Source organism: Manduca sexta, unplaced genomic scaffold (genome assembly GCF_014839805.1).
Source record: "Manduca sexta isolate Smith_Timp_Sample1 unplaced genomic scaffold, JHU_Msex_v1.0 HiC_scaffold_2960, whole genome shotgun sequence".
In the NCBI taxonomy this organism is placed as follows: domain Eukaryota; kingdom Metazoa; phylum Arthropoda; class Insecta; order Lepidoptera; family Sphingidae; genus Manduca; species Manduca sexta.
The window spans coordinates 1-17,871 of NW_023593978.1; the positions used below are offsets into that span (position 1 = coordinate 1).

Here is a 17,871-nt window from a genome sequence, read left to right on the forward strand (position 1 = left end):
ATAAATCTTTATTACGCGAACCAATATGCACTGTAGGAACTACGCCTATTCAACTAAATAATAAGAATGCCCAAGGAAACCTGTTAAATTGTCAAATGTCAAATTGCCCCAACATGTTAATGTTACGGCATTTTGTATATTGAATTTTGGAGCGAAAGATGTACAGGTTTTACACGTAAATTGAGATGACAAAAAATTCCAAGCGGTCCATCTTTCGTGCTGTAGCTCTTACCACGTGCAAGTTTGAATTACTTTGAAAGGTCAGTACCCTCGTGCTCGTTCATGATGTCCTTATGCCGCGTTGTTGTCACGACCTATTTATTTACAGTTTCAATTGTTCACGACTGTGAGACCATTTTAAGTCTCGTTTTACAAGGGAATTGAGAAATAATGAATCTAAGAAATCGATTAAGGTCGCGATAAAAGCGACGTATAATATGACGCGAATTTGTTAACCGATACGACAGCCGTGACGAACTGGACGCGATTTATGAGCAGGTGCTGTGTGACGTGATGGGACTCCAAGTGTCATACGAATTACGAATACGGCTATGAGTCGGCGCTCGGCACTCACTCGCACCGAGCAGCGACATCGTCGTCGTGGATAATTTACAAACTGTTACGGTTCGCTTTGATTGCGATGACAAAAAGGAACTAACGGTACCCATGTGACGCGAATGCACGATAGTCATTAGCGAACTTTTTATTGTACCGAATACCGGTCGCGAACAAAAAATAAAACGAACTCTGTATGTATCCTGATTAAAAATAATATGGTTCTGTAACCGAACATAATTTTCAGTTACAAAAACGGTAGATGCAGGTAAAATTTTACTGTACATAAAATTTTTGTTGGTTGCAAAATTTTTGCTCAATTATACTCAAGTTAATTAAATTAGGGCACTCATTTTAAACTTCAAAACTGGTTAAGAGCGTTGGAAGATGGTAAAAAAGATTAAAGGTGTTCGAGGAATGATAAAAAGGCTTTAATGGTGTGTTGGTAACTGTCGCTGATATTTGCTAATTACTTTTATGATATTTGTATGCACTAATAACACATTAAAATGTACCAAAAAGAGAAAACTGTTGAATAAAGTTTAAAGAAATATTTTAAACTCAAAAAGAGCACAATAGACGCTTTTACCAGTGTGGTTTGAATAAACTAAGTCGATTTGTTTCACGCAGTACCAACTCCTACGAAACACAGTTGGATACTGATTACTGAGCTCGAAGGTATCAAGTAGTGCAATGTCGCCGAGGATTTTAATCTCGTAGAGTTTTCTGAACTTCAAGTTGGAATGCAGTCCTGTCCGAGTACTGTCCCAAGCAAGTGTACAGAATAAATTGCCACTCGATGAACAAGCTTCGTCGCACAGTTTATAGCTAATAGCTGAATACGATTAGCAAAGATAGTTATTTTAAATTACGTTTATGGATCCGGTGTAACGAGTTTGTAAATACATATTGTCACAGGAAAAAGATAAATGGTTTCATGGGGTGTTTCTTTCACTGACTATTAAGATGATGTTAGCGAGTTTATACAATATATGCATGTATATTTTCGCAGATCGTTAGGGTTGCAGCTGGCTTCTTTCGAGACTAAGGAAAAGGCGGATTCTATTACTACGTATCTGACAAATGCAGGTATGGATATAATAATTGTTTTTATCACATCGTATCGTGTACTTTAAACAAATCATCAAATAAGTCCATGTATCCAAGTTTTTCTGTAAAATTTTAGCCTATTTTGTGTTTTTTTCTACAATACGTTGGATTCTTGGTATTCTTATTTTATTCATGTACTAATTTGCAGTTCTACCATGGGTTTGTATGGACATCTTTCGAACTTTAAATTGATTAAATCTTATTCAGGTTACAACAAGTACGACTTTTGGACATCTGGCAACAACCTTGGTACGGACATGTATTTGTGGATGAGCACTGGGCTCCCATTCAACGCAACGTTCAACTATATGCGAAGGCTGCCCATGGATGCTCCCAGCCAACATGCTGACGACAGCATTGACCCCTTGGACGTGCCCCAGGGCAGCACCGCACCCCAGCGTACCGCTAGACACGGGTACGTATCTCCACTAGCATTTAATACAATATAGTAACCACACATACTGTCAACGTTAGATATTATTTATTAAGATAGGGCGTGGGTGTAAAGATAAATATTATTAACAAAATGAACAAAACTGTATGGACCTTCTAGAGATTAAAGGGAATTTCTATGCTTTCGAGTGATTTTACCATATCTCTTGTAATAAAATAAAATATATCAACTGGCATAATAAGCCTCGTAAAATTTCCTTGTAAAATCTGTGGGGCTTTACACCTGTTCTCCAGTTGTGGGCTGAAAAGGGGCTGAGTAATATATAATTCCAATTCATTTTTGATTATTACTTTCTATGTGAAAGGTAGGTGACATTCCTAGAAACTCGACTTTAGCATTCGATGTCATAAATACGTGTGCCATGGTCTAGCTAGGGAATACGGAGTGGATGTAGGTGGGACAACCTCAGTCAACATTTAAAATAGAAAACACTTACTGCAACTCTTTTATAACCAGTTATGTCGCTATTAAGCATTAACAATTTACTGATTGCTAGGCAAATAATTAAGTACCATTTTAAATAATATGAGGTTGTCATGAGAAAGCACTGCGGTATCCTATTATTATTATGCACAGACAATTTTCTGGAAAATTGTAGTGTACATAGATTTTCCCACAAAACGCTTCGTTGGTTAAGTTGATTGCATCAGTGTAATACTATAATATTTTATCATGAGAAATGTCTTGTGTCCTCGGGTTATCGAAACGTATTGCATAAAAACTAGTCGGTATTCCAGGACGGAGCATGTGATGACAAACGGATGCGTGTCACTCAAGGCGCCTACCTTCCACTGGGAGCCTCAGCACTGCGGTGAAATCAAGGACTTCATATGCGAGCAGACCCGCTGCTACTACTACAACTACGGCTCCATCCCCGTGTCGTCGGCGCAGGGGTAATGCCAGGTGAGATGCCAGCTGTCTCCGGAGGCCTACTCCCCGACTAGCCGCGCGCTCTCTTGTCACGTTTTTGAGCAGAATCCAATACTTGCTTCCAAATTTACGAAATTGTCTTCGTAAACAAATGTCTGAAGACGACAGTCCTCATCACCGCACTCGAGATGCTGATTGGGTATTGTATGTAGTGTCTGTGCTAACATACCAGGCCAAGTGTAATCCTTGGTTCGATTTGTTTTATGTACATAGCGCGCGGGCCCGCGGGATTAGGCTTCTGCGCCAACCCAACCACCAAACAAGAGCCCTACACCCAACAGACGATGTTTGGCTATTTATTAATATCATCACTATTTTACTTTATTGTACCTATACAATTTAATCAAAATTGAGAGCAAAAATCTTTTGGTGGGTGGGTGAAGGGGGCTTTGCTTGGTATCTCTTGTTTAAGTGATATACTTCATGTTTTGTGTTTAATATTTAATTATGTATGTAACCATAATCATCATTAACACCTATTTGTTTAATTACTTAAATGTTTAATGTAATATATCACATTATTGCCAATTTAAAATATTAGCGATGGGTATCGTTTGCACAAACGGCTCTCTAACACGAGGGTCGGTCTGTTCTGGTCGGCAGGAAGCCGCTGTCGATGACGACCACGACGACAGCTCACCCGCTCACGTCGTCGTCGCCGCCGCCACCTCAACCTGAACATTTGCCGACCCACTTCACCCTCAACGACCTTCTTGGCAAGTTCCGACCTTCCTCGCTCGACGGGCTTCAGTCGCCGCACCTCAAGACAAGCGCCGTTCTCAAATCCCCGCCTCAGATCGACTCAACACGCCACAACCGGCGTCCGTACGACGACGACGGCATGGTGGGGACGACCCGGCCGCCTACCTGAGCCACCAGGCCCGTGACGCGCCCGCCGTCGACGACGCGCCCTCTACCGCCGAGCCGGACGCCACTGAACATTCCGTCCACGCCAGCGGCATGCTGGCACCACCCGCCTACTAAATTCGTCCGGCTCGACGTCGTATTTGTGTAACTTTTTCGTATTAATTAGATATTGTGTCTACCAAAAGTATTACCTATTTCATAATTATTAGACTTCGTATTAAGCAATCATAAAAGTAATTTTTACATTAGAGCTTGCTTTTTGAGGGTATATCGCACGCCTTGGTTTATGGATACTGCGCAATGTAAATGAGATTTTTAGAATCGTAATAGTAGCATGTCAATTTTAGTTACAAATATTTATGGAGATTTCGAAGGTTTCATGGGGCAATACTATTGTAATTCCGTTGAAGATGCTGGCGACTCGTTCGATGCGACTTGCCTCCGTCTTCTCGCGTATGAATATCACAAAATAAGTAGGTACTGAACGAAATTAAGTACCTTGACTTCGCTAAGGTAATTATAGGTTTCAGATCTCCGGTATTTCATGTAAACCGCAAAATGTATTATCTAATTTAAGAAAATTAAGTGGATATTATATCGGGACATATCAATCGGAATAGTGGTCTAAGATAGTGTTTATAATATACGTGACGTACCTAGTTAAGTATAATTAGTTGGAACTCAAGAATTTAAAGAATAGTGATGTAGCGAAGGTAATAAAGTTTAAACTTTATAAGTACTGAAAAAATGTTTTATTTCATGCACCTGAAAACACTAAAAACGTGAAGTTAAATACCCAATTATAAATGCCATACAAAATGGAATTACACCTTCAATAATAGATATCTCACTTGTGTTCACATATTACAGTAATGATTCTATTAACTGAGACAAGGTTATCCGAAATGAAAATATAACCACAAAACAAATCACGAATTAACACAATATCAGGTACATCTGACAAATATAAATTATTACAAAATTCAACAGCAGACACGAGCACAGTAATATTTAGAAATTATATTAGTCTGTATGATGTTAATTTTACGTCCACTACCTCTCGTTGTTTACGCCTATATTCTTAAGTATATCGCCACCTAAAAGTTGCCTGGTAGAAAATGACTTAAGCATTAAGTTCATCTTTATACTTTTTGTAATAAATAAAAGTTCTTAACTACATTTACGAGAAAATTAGACGACGGAGCAATGGGTATTGCAATTGGGTGTGATATATTCCCCAACTTCTTTAGATAAAGGCAGCGTGCAGACGCTATCAAGTTGTTTTTGGGAACACTACACTACTATGAAACTCACCAGCCATTGAGCACTCCCTCCACGTTGAGCATGGGCACGATCTTAAAGACGTATTTGGCTCGTAATGCGGAGGCGACGGCCGTGTCTCCGAGCAAGCAAGCGAGCGAACCGTCCATCACCCAGGACGCGTTGCTCTCTCCGGGTGCACGCGGGCAGTTAGAAACACTATGTCACGGTCCTACGATAAACGATTAAATAGTTATAGCAAAATATGCTCTTGACAAGTTATTTGCACTTGAAATTATTGCAAATAACTTGTCAAGAGCATATTTTTTTCTATGAAATCGATGATATAAATTATGCTGTGCTTTTTATACAGTAAAATGATTATTACTGATGTGCCCATGATTTTTGGGAATTCAAGTCATTGATTAGCCGTAATAATTATATTATAACTTTTGATACATGTCTAAAATTTTATTTGGATAGATTGATACTAAGTTCTATTTTAATAAATGAACTAAGACGTTAAATTATTGGTTTACAATAAAAGTTCTCACCACAATAGGATTAGACGGCGAGTCGTCAGCAGAAATAGTCAACAATGGGACTTCGTTATTGTTCAACGAATAGCAGAGCGGCTCAGCGCGGAATAGAGAACCGGGCGGCATCTGCAAACTCCATTGCCAGATGCGAGTCTAAAAAACAACCATATCAGAAATATTAAATGAAAAATAAATACTAGATGGCTTATAATTTTGGTTTTTGCAGTAAGTTTTCACCTTTCAGGACAGTAATTAGGAGAAGGAATTTTATCTCACTATATAGAAATAAATACGAGAAAAGCGTAACGTTTTTGATTTTAATGAAAAAACAAAGTAAAATTTGTAAGTCCGTACCATCATCATGGAGTAAGTGAATGGATAATGGTAAGCGAGGTAGCACACGTCGTTGGAGTGCGGGAACTCGATGTTGAACGTGACGGTCAGGTAACATTTGTTGTGGCTCTTCTGGTTCGCGTAATGGTAGCTGTTGCGGTAATAGCAAATATCGGAACCGGCACGCACCCAACCTGCAATTAATGAATGAAATTGGTAGTATTGAGACAAACTTTGCTTAGAGCAATATAAATAAATACGGCTGTCTGATGGTTGAATCTTACATAAGCAATTTTAAATTCAAAATATTTTAGCGTCATAAAGAACGAAAAAAACTACTATGGTAATTTTTGGCCTGACAACTGATATATAATAATTCCATCAAGAGTTTGACGCATATGTAATTCGAAATGTTGTTTTTCGCAAGACTTTACTTTTGTACAATTACAAAGCAGGTTCATTCACCTGGCCTCCCCATGACGGCTTCTTTTACAGAATACATGACGGGCTTCATTCCGAAGTTGAACTGGCTATCAGATTTCTCGCAGTTGACAATGTTGAAGATGTAAGGGCGGCCTTGCGTCATGTTGCGCACTTCGGAAGTAAAAACCACTGGTGTCTCTTGGTCGAGTTCACGTCGGGCATTAGGATCAGCTCGTACTCTCGGACCTATCTGGAGTCAGTTACCACTCGTAGGAAAATTAACTGGATTTATAACATTTTCTTATAAGAATTCATTAATTCTTAAATTTATTAGAGAGGATGTAGGTAGTTGAAAACTAAATTAATCAGAAATATTTATAGTATAAGTTCTTAAGAGTGAACATATTATTATGTAATTGAATATTAGAATTGAATTAGGAATATAAAATGATTACCTGAATGGCTTTCCTAAGATTACCCGACTCGAATCTTGACTCAAATCCTAATCTGGAGGAAAAGCTGTTTACTTTTGTAATCTCGTGTTCGTCGTTGTTGGTGAGGAATGTACTCCGTATTTAAACTGAAATATTAGTAATACTGTATTTGTATTATGTTTAAAATTACATTTCACCTTCGATTTTGGAATAAAATAGGGCCTAATAGATCTGAAGGAGTTAAAAAGGCTTCTTGAGCAAGCAAAGCCACAAATAGAAGTAGTAAATAGTATGAAGCCACATTTCAACCGAAAAAATAAACACAGGATACGAAGATAAAACCGTTATCGGTTTAGGAATTACGTAAACAGTTTAGTGTCAACAATACAACGCTCTTCGACCTCAGAAACTAAAATATACTAATTGCATTCGCGTTGCCAAGAGATCAAAGTTTTCCGGCAGATATTCAAGCTATAAATTAATAACGTATGTTAAAACGACGTCGACAATAACCAACAGAGCAGTATGACATTGAGAAATATTTTTAATGTGTCTGTATATATACTTTATTTAATCAAATTTCTGGATAATTCCAGTTTGATTAGTAATGATAATTCGCTGCCAACAGGCGCCAGCATAAAACATATAAATATATCATGTCCAACTTACTGCATTAAAGGTATTTTGATCTTTATTTTCCGTAAACAACTATAAATTATTATTTGTACGTTGTTTTTAGCCTTTCTACTATAATACTTAGATAATATTTATTTTACCTTTTTTGTGAAGTTGTGTCGGAAGGATTGGCACTGCTACAAAGCTGATCCAAATCATAAATTACTTCATTCATATAGGATTCTGGGTTTATAGCCCTGTCTACGCACGATAGCAGTTTCGTTCTGAAAGTTCAAAATTTGTTTTTTAATAGTCAAGCTTGAAAACACACGCAGCACAGAACATTTCAAGTTTAACCGCCATGTAGGCGCCGCATACAATAGTTTACTGCTTAAAGTTTACATAAAATCAGATGATTTCTAAGTTCGCTCCGGGATATCGTCACCAAATGACATAAGGGTTAGATGTTAAATAATATTGTGAAATCCAAGGTAAGTTGCGAAACTGGACTCAATTCTTAGGGCGACTATTTAAGGCGTGAATGTTTTAAACGGATTTCACAGTTACTAGCACTCGTTCACAATATGATGTTTAAAATCATAAATATATTTATACAGTTTTATTACCTGCAGGCAGTCCTTTCCATTTTGTTTAAGGGTTCGGGTTGACTGTAACTCTGACCACCCATCATGTCCGGGTACGCTACCTTCACGAACGGAATGACACTTCGAACCCTCGATGTCATCATAGAATATACGGTCGCGAATGAACTATATTTAGATACATCTTTATGTATCTTAAGAGATGAACAAGAAGTTGTTGCTGTAAAAGAAAAAAAAAGATGTTTTGAGATATCTAGTCTCTAGATGGTAATTTATGGATGTCTGGGCCATGAAAATTAAATTATATTTTAAAGTTAGTTAATAAAAATAGGTAACAAAATAAATAATTTCTTCGTCTAATACTAAAGGAGTTTGGGGAAAGAGGGACTTCCTTCGTAGAACGGAAGTCGTCTATAATTTTTATAATATTGTCCAGGAGCGGTGCTAAGCACTCACTATCAGGTGGACAACTAACTGCTCATGTAGCTACAAACTTTACTAAAGTAACAATTCAAAAACATCATTATTGATTACTTACAAATACTCTCATGGATTTTATGGTAGCCCTGCATGAAAGGTGATTGTGTTGATCCCATGACATTATCATAATCAGTGTTTCCTAAAACTCCAGTTAGAGAAAGACTCAGAGTCGACGACATATTTCTGTTACCACTGGCTTGAGACGTCAGGAAGTCTTCCAAGATAGAGCCGCGTGAATTGGAACGGCTCTTGACTAGTTTAATTTGTTTGTTATAAGAACCGAACTCTTTGAAATAAATAAAATATCTGAAAAATATGTAGACAAAATTAGTTTACGGACATTAAAATTTATGAAGCATTCACAAAGTTTTTATGTTCGGTGATCCGCCTGCGAAGTGTTTTCTCGGAATATAATCCTCGTGGGGCACGGTCGGTGTCGAAAATTTAATCCAAACCTATTTAGTCGTTTATGTCTGGTTGCCAGTTGGGTATTCAACATCTAGACATACTGTCCCGATTATAATAATACTAGATGTTGCTCGCGGCTTCACACGTGTGAAAATCTTTTTCCGCTTCAAAAGTCCCCAAAATACTGAAACTTCAAATTTAAAAATTCTATTATTTCCTATGGGAGTGAATTGCCGGGATAAAAAGTAGTCTATGTGTTAATCCAGGACACGATCTTCCTGTATGTCAAATTTCATTCAAATCCGTTTCGAGGTTTCTATGTTTATTTTTAATAAACATACAAATACCCAAATATTTTCACAAACTTACGTATTTATAATAAAAGTAATAAGTAAGATAATATTATTATTTTCACAGGAAAGATTAATTATTATAGTTTATATCTATCATACTTACTTTTTTAAGTCTTCTATATCTCTCTCGCTAGGATTTATCCAAAGGGAACTTTGTAAACTGTCGCCACTTTTGGTAAATCCTTTGTCTATATTACTGTCTTCGTTGGTTTCATTTTTGATTTCAGGTTCATCAAAGTCGGTATCAGGAAACTCCTCCATTCCATCTAGATCCGTATCTGGACCGTCATCATCAAGATCTGAATTGACTGTTTTAGAATCTGAATTCGCCGCGTCTTCTTCTTCGTCTTCATGACATGGCCAAGACGCGTTAGTTCCTAATAAAAAGACATAAAATATACGCTATGATATACTTGTCTGATTAAAGATGAACATTTTATGAGAGAATATCAGCGACTTGTATATAGGCCACGAAATAATTTGTATGATACATAGCGTTGATATATTCACCTTTAAGTATAGGATTAAGGTTAAATGAGGCCGGGCTAGTGACTGCCACTGGCAGTGCCTGGTGTTTCAGGCACAACGTTATAACAGAGCAGACTCGCGCCAACAGTCCGTCAAACTCCGGCTCGTCTGGACATTGCGAGCAGAATCTGTGAAGAGTTTGTACGTGCTTTTGTGCACAGAGCCCGACGCCCAGCCTCTGAAAGATTACAAATAAGTGTGTTAAAAATATGAATATACTTGTTAACAACATCTAGATAGGGACTTCGAATGATAAGTTCGGACTGCCCATGAATATTCACAATGTAAAAGGAATAATTTAAGACCGTCTAGACTTTTATGAAGAGGATCGAGGGTTGGGACAGGAGAAGAGATTTCGTGAGCTATGGCAATCTTATTGACTGAATATAATACTAAAGATTTCCCTTCCCGTTGATATGGTGTAAAAAAAGTTGGATATAGATGGGTTTTATAACATTAAAACTTGTTTTTCTCCATTTGATCGATTCGAAATCGATTTCATGGTTTGTGCGGAGGGCTGTATCGTTTTTACACGCATGCGAGCTAAAGTGTATTTGCGTGCAATAACTTCACGGATATGTTTTTATGAACATCACAATGACAATACATACTTATATTACATAGATGCTGTAGCGTCTGCAATATGTGTGCGCATATCTTGAGTCTCATGCGGCCCTCGTAGCGGTCCCATCGGTCGAACACCCTGAGGAGCACGCTACACAGTCCTGTCTTCACGATCTGCATGCAGCACACCTCTGCGTGAGTTACGCACGTGTGATTCATGGCATACACAACGTTATCCAACATGCAACGTTTATTCACAACTCATATTATGTATGGGAGAGCGGGTGCGCATTTACAAAAAAATCTTTGCGTGGAAGATGCCAATTAGGCATATATTTTGGAATATATTTCATTAAATTATGAACACGTACAATTTTAAGTTGGATTTTTTGGTTCGGCTATTTTATGTTTTGGAAATCAGCGAGTAGACTATGTAAAAGCCAGAATCGCAGAAATTGCTTACACATTCGCTAAAAAACTAACAATTTGATAAATTATTCTATGCATCTATAAATTCCTTTTCGCAGAAATTTTAGTGCTCTCATAATTTCTATGCACATAAGGAAAAACTTTTGGCAATTTTTTTGTTAATGTACACTCGCCTTAACCTATACCTCCACCAGTGTCATTGTGCTTTTAATTGTGGGTGTGACAGTTGCTTAATGTCTTTACGAGTTTCGTCATTCAGACATCAAAGTGTAGAGTCATAAAAATTGTGCGTCGGCTATTGTGTTGAAGGTTTCTTTCAACGTAATTATTCACATTACATAGTGACATAAAGAGGGCCATTTAAAACGAACATTGCCTCACTTAACTGTTTTTGCTGAAGTAATCGATGGCATCTAGACACAGTCGGAGCCTGGCAGTTGGTATGAAACCAAGGCTCACTAGAACTCGTTCATAAGTTGCTATGACTCCGTCACGAATAAGAATGGAAGTTGTGACTGCTGGAATAAAAATAATGTTAACTTACAAAATGTATTTAATAGTGCAGATAAACAGGGCAACTTTACTTACCATTTTGGCTAACTGCTTGATAATAACCAGAAGAGGAAAAATTAATTTGTTGTCCGTGAAGTGTCCCTTTAATATCAGATGCATTGTCCTTACACAGCCCAGCATTCTTACTTTCATTGCAAATTTGGGATCTAGAAGTAACATATTAAAAGTTCATATCAACAAATTCAATACGTAGGACATAAACCGAAAACAAACAGTCTGTTGTATGTAACCTCGTGTACCGAGCGCGGCCAGTATCCAGATCAAATCTTGCAATATAATTTCTGTTCCAGCGTGGCGATCTCTTGTCATGCATCGTCGATATTGCCTTGCGAATAATGACTTGAGTGCCCTTAATAGCTATGAATTCTTGTGCGCAGTGGTGTCGCGTCAAATTGTTAACTGAAATCAGTAATGAACATTGAATGCCTACCTTTAGGGGCTAATGCGGCAAGGATCCACACGAGGTCCTGCAGCATCAGTTCTGGTGCCGACGTTGCCATCTCGTTTGCTATGCGTAGCGATCAACATTCGAATCATCACTTGAGTGCCGTTTATCGATATGAAGTGCTGAGGCACTGTTGTCTTTGTAATGTTGTTCGCTGAAATGTCGACATCCAACATTTTGGTACAGCTTTCGAACAGGCGTTAATAATTGATGCGATGTTTCGTGAATTTTTATTGTTAATAAAATCGTCAGTGTCGAGCGGTCGGATTTATAATTAGATCAGCTTGCAATGTTCAAGACCACACATAACATCAGTGTTTATAGTCGTACAAAAAATATACAATGTTAATGTGATCGAACACGGCATTGTCGCGAATTGACAATTGAAATTACAATAGATCAAATACTGTTCACAACAAGGCCGTATTGTCAAGTAGTCCAATGTCAAGCTATAACTAAGTGAGCCTGTCTTAAATGTCAGTGGGCAGAACAGCTACCGAGTAGAAAGGGTATCTGCGAAGCAATTATTGAAATGTCAGTTTCTCAACGACATGTTATCATCCGTACAGAACGATACGATTTATCATATAGCATACGATCTATATCAGATAGGATACTATTATGTGCATCAGTGTACGATTAATAAAAACCTATAATATGATTAGTACTTTTGTTTTCAACATTTCTAAGCTTTCGTGTTAGAGGCGTGCAAAGGGTAAATAGAAAATAAAATATTCGATAAAGCTGTTTGGGTTAGATTCTCGCCCACACAAACTGGACATACCCTTCTTTATAATGGGAGCTTTGTTTTCTTTGCCAGCTTTTTTGTTTTCTTTCTTCTTTATTGCCGCTTCAATAGGAGCTACGTTTTAAAAATAATTTGTATTATTGTATTTTTAATTGCATCAAAACTTAATAATGTTGCAACTGTTATCTTATGATTTTTTTAATATTTGGATGTTTATATATTTGTAAAACGTAAACCAAACAATTGTAACCCTGGCACGAATTTTACGTGATAGTAAACGCTAAGTTATAATTTTAAGTATGTTTTTCAATGGATATTTTAACAGAGCCCCGAGAGCGTATTTGAAATTGAAGTATGGCAGCATGATCATTGTAAACTTCGAATAGTAAATCATGTAGTCATGGGAACAGTATACTCAATATAAAACCAACCTGTTTTTTGACATATAGTGTTGTCAAAACAGTACAGAGAAATACTTAAACGTTAACTTACACCATACGAATATTTGCAATTTTTTATTACACGTCCTTGGGCACTGAACGGATATAGACGATATTTGGCACACGGGTATTTTTGTCGTGAAATAACATATGGGAAATTTTTTTTGCCGGTAACTTGCTTTCATGGGAAAACAGATTTATTGAAAATAGATGGCGCTGGCGTCTTACAATCTTTTAGGGACTTTTGTAGCGAGAAAGGCTTTTCAATTTGGTTTGATGCTTACCCGTATCTTCTAAAACATAATCCGTCTTATTGCAAAAAGTGAAATAAACCTTAGCTAAACCTGTACTAACAAAACCAGGCTTATCTGGGAAACCGTGGTTTAAATTCGTCCGTATTACAAAACTCATAAAAATCGTAGACTTCTTAGTACCGCTATTTGAACCATGGCCTATATAAAAACCACAGATAAATACAAACAACATTCGTTCAATACGACATCATTCAATCGCAACGTTCCATATACCCAAAAAAGAAAACGTTTTCATACAATGTTAATGATTAAATAATGTTTAGGAGTATTAAAAATATTAAGACTTGGTTACTTTGGTCCAAGATCAACAATAGTTGTAACTTCGATTGCAATTTTGTTTAGGTTTTAAGTTTTGACTAATGTTGTATTAGCTGGTAATACATCAAAATGCGTGTTACGAAACGTAAGCTTCCCGCGCGTTATGTGAAACCATAACATTAAACAAAACTATTGCGGTGACTATTGCAAATAACTTTGAAATTTATTATCAGTGTCTTATTGTATAGAACAATTGACTCTTGTAATATTGTGATGGATCAACCAAAGAAAAAATCTGAAAATTGAAGTACTGAGTCGAGTCTTTTGAGTCGGCGCGGCGTTTCTAGTAGCTCAACGGCTGCAATATCTCAATATCAACTGAATCTACCACGTTAATATCCATTTTCGATAAAAATAACACAAGACAACGAAACAGACGCCAATTTCAGAGATAATCTGACAAATGATTTGAAATTTGATTTGACATTTACGATTTAAACCATCGTCGAACCAGGGTCGCCGAGGTTTAGCATTAGACCATCAAATAGTCCATGGTTTATCGTTAAACCACTTTTTGTAATACCATTTTTATATAAACCGTACTTTGCATAGGTTTAAACCAGAGTTTTTAGTTAAGCCTCGTTTTGTAATAAGACGGAATATGTTCGGTCACATTTATTTACACGTGTTTAGAAATTATGTACTGAGTTCAAATTATTAATCTAATACCGTGTTTAAAATTTAACTTAGCATTTAAGTTGCACCTTAGAGGCTTACGGAGTTTCAAATACTTTATACGAGCGCATGGGTGGAAGCTTTGCTTGGCTTACGTAGTATTACAAAGTTGCAAGCACTCGTTGCCGATCGCCGTGGTGTATTTGTGTACAAAAGAAAGCTTGCGAGAATAACGATCGGTATCGACTGCAAGCTTTTTCTTCTTATTTCAGAGCTTATTCGTGCATTCGCACGATTTTATTTTACTCTGATAGTATTGGCAAATTCTTTGGCATCGTGGAAATATAAAATAAATTACTCGACTTAAATTGAAACCGATTAACTAAATTAATTTAGGACATAATTAAGTAAAATACAAAAAAAAAACATTCCTCTCTGTTTACTGCGACAGGGGATTTCAAATTTGTTTCAATTATATACTACAACAATAGGGTCTATTTAGGGAAAGAGAAGTTCGAACTATTTAGCATATCTTTAAACACAATTTTTCAAAATTCTAAATAAATCACAGATAGGTATAACATCCCAGAATAAATTATTATAAAAAATAATATTATTATTAATTTAGTTTCCATTAGATTCTGTATTGCTATTTTTTTTCGCTATAAGTTTACTTCGATAAATTTGAATATATACTCTTTTACAGCTATATGTTTTACGACGAGATTAACCTGGATAAAATAAATATGGAAATTATATCTGAAGTGTATTATATTACCTGAACATTTCTTTCCTTTTCCTTGTTTCATACACAATGCTTCTCAATATAGATGTGGTATATGTTGACGTAGCTGTATCTCTTGAGTTCTGTAAATGTGCGTATGTTGTTATGATTTGTCTATGGTAAATGTCAATAAACAGAACGAGCGAATTTGTATCATAAATCATGCTACCGGGCGCCTCTTCGTTTATAATAATTATGGAACTTTCTTGTTTTCAAGGATATTATTTGGTTATAACTTTCATATTGAATGACAGGACTTTCATATCGTAAAATATTTCTTTAAAATGATTTTTTAAATTGTGCCAAATATATTTCTATTGTGGAACAATGCGCGGAATACAGAAACAAAAAAATAGGTTAAGCTCTAAACTCTCTATACGGAGAAGTGCCTGCTGTTACGTCATATGGCCTCGCTGCGGCTTTGCAGCCTTCAACAAAGATATCTATTATTAGATTCCATGAGAGCAATTAAGGAGTTTTTCAGTATTCAGCCGGTGAGAATTACCTCCAATATGGAAAGCAGCATTTGGATGGCGCCCGATTGCTTATTCCATAACTTGTCCAGCGTGCTCTGGCGAACATGTTTATCTGTAATAAATAATTTTGATATAATTAAACGTGTTATGAACGCATTACCATTTAGAGGTAATTGCCAAGAGAACTTCTGACAATATAAATAGTTACAATGACATTTTGGTGCAATAAAACACATTAATATGTTGAGAATGTTCTTATAACGTGTATTTTAATTCGAGCTCATCGTCCGATCGCACAAAGAACGCAATGAGCGGAGAAGGTTAAGACGTAAATAACATAATACTTTCAATTCATGAAATTAGTACAGCAACTCTTTCGCCAAATAACGACTTTGTGATTTTTTTTTTATACAAAACGCGCAATTTAATTCACATTCCATAAATAATCACCACTAAAAATCTCGTAAACATCGGAGGGTTAACGGTACGTGTTGTTAACATACAGATGAAACTTTGGTAGAGTCGAGAGTTAAATGTTATTCCTGAAGCATTAAATATAAAGTCTGATATGAAATACAGTAGTTTATATTATAAACAATGTACTTTTTCCAGTTAACACACTTTTAAGGCAAAGACTTCCTTCCTTCTTATAATTAAGGACTTACTGCTCGATCAAGAGCGGTGGCGCGAGCAGCAGCGCAGGTAGCGAGAAAAACAATTGTACGAGAACGTATAGAAAGTGTATTTCGATCCCGAACTATTGTTTTTCTCGCTGCCCTCGCCGCCGCTCGCGGGTTAGACCATGCGAGGCCGGTGCCGTTTGGGGATTTTTTGAAACCGCACAACTTTGGTAACCAATGCAGATATATGTTAGCTAGAAGTTAGCGATTCCGGGGCTATTTAGTGAAATGTATATTCCCAATATTTTTTAGATCCTTCAAGATAAGTACGCATGTTGTTATGTACTTGTTTCAAGATTTTTAGTTTGAATTATAACCAGAAGAAGCAGAGGACAACAAGTAGTATTTATTCTTATACTCGTATATTACCATTAATTACCAGATTAATTTATCATTCGCCGCAAATGAACGTAGTATTATCGAAGTGAGCAAAGACTTTTTACTATCGACATCGTTTTCTGTATTTTTAATTAAATTAACGTGTTTGTGTAATGATTACACCAGTTGATGTACGGTGAGTGAATGAATTAAGACAAACAAACGTAAAACAGATGAGACAAAAAAATATTTTGGAAAATATTCATGTTATTACTTAAAAAATAACCTCTCCCTTAATCCAAATGTATTTCTCTCCAATTAAGATATTTATATCTCTTGTTTTTGTCGATAGGTTATGTTGTATGTTATGTTTAACATAAGTCTATAGTTTTTACATAAATACGCAATAATTATTACAAAATTTATCTACTCTGCTGTCATAAATTTTATTACTCTAGGCATTTCAATCATAATAACCTGCCTGGTTATTTTACCATTACCAAACAAAAATGTTAATGCACGAATAAAAATTAAAAATAATCATAAAGGTTACACTTAAATTACAGGCAGACAATGCGGAAATAGGTGTACATAAATTATATATAGTACAAAATTTTGTAGTTAAATAATGCAGTAAATGGCCTAGTGGGCCAGTAGTGGCAATGACAGGCCGTCTCGATAGTGACGTTGGCGCGGTGCCAGTGGGGCGCGCGTGGCGGCGACGTCAGCCCGGCGCGGCGGCTGCACGCGGCCGTCGCGACGCGGCGCGACGGAGCGGAGCGTTGCCGGATCAGCGTGGAGCGGACGCAGGCCGGACGGCAGTAGCTAAATGTGATGCTTGCTATACACGCTGACGCCATACCCACCGTCTAAACTTGACACACAACTATAATTACAAGCGTAATACCGATGTTTTGAATTAGATCTGGCAACTCTGTTATGTCATGTGGAACAATCAAGAGCTTGATTGATAAGAAACGGAATCGTTATGTCACTTTCTAAAACTATTTATATATACATTTGAATACAAATAATTTTAGAATGATGGGTTAAGGACGATAAAAATGCAGTTTTTGGATATGATATGAATATTTTATATTTAAATATCATAATCGTTTTGGTACTTATTTTCGATTACAGCCCGGCATCTTCTTTGATATACTTAAATCGATAAGCCATACCAATATAAAAAAATATATAATTCAGACACAATAAGACAACAACCAGAACGTTTATCGTGATAAATTAAATAAAATAAAAAAATAAGATCCAAAGA

The 17,871-nt window shown here is 36.6% G+C and overlaps 1 protein-coding gene and 1 pseudogene across 1 annotated transcript; one reads left to right on the forward strand and one right to left on the reverse strand.

Moving 5' to 3' along the window:
- Nucleotides 1–1,417: 1,417 nt before the first annotated feature.
- LOC119192585 lies at nucleotides 1,418–4,160 on the forward strand (annotated as a pseudogene).
- Nucleotides 4,161–5,211: 1,051 nt separating this feature from the next.
- On the reverse strand, nucleotides 5,212–15,870 carry LOC115443742 (cytosolic carboxypeptidase 1). The gene is given in 24 exon segments (XM_037446398.1): nucleotides 5,212–5,369; nucleotides 5,372–5,408; nucleotides 5,731–5,868; nucleotides 6,070–6,242; nucleotides 6,514–6,646; nucleotides 6,649–6,717; nucleotides 6,927–7,038; nucleotides 7,682–7,804; nucleotides 8,147–8,342; nucleotides 8,661–8,908; nucleotides 9,467–9,740; nucleotides 9,874–10,043; nucleotides 10,045–10,069; nucleotides 10,503–10,646; nucleotides 11,271–11,399; nucleotides 11,469–11,603; nucleotides 11,688–11,755; nucleotides 11,757–11,856; nucleotides 11,888–11,939; nucleotides 11,941–12,056; nucleotides 12,687–12,764; nucleotides 15,116–15,159; nucleotides 15,161–15,204; nucleotides 15,627–15,870. Coding segments are annotated over 24 exon segments (2,958 nt in total). The 5' UTR covers nucleotides 15,834–15,870; the 3' UTR covers nucleotides 5,212–5,226.
- Between the last annotated feature and the right edge of the window lie 2,001 nt (nucleotides 15,871–17,871).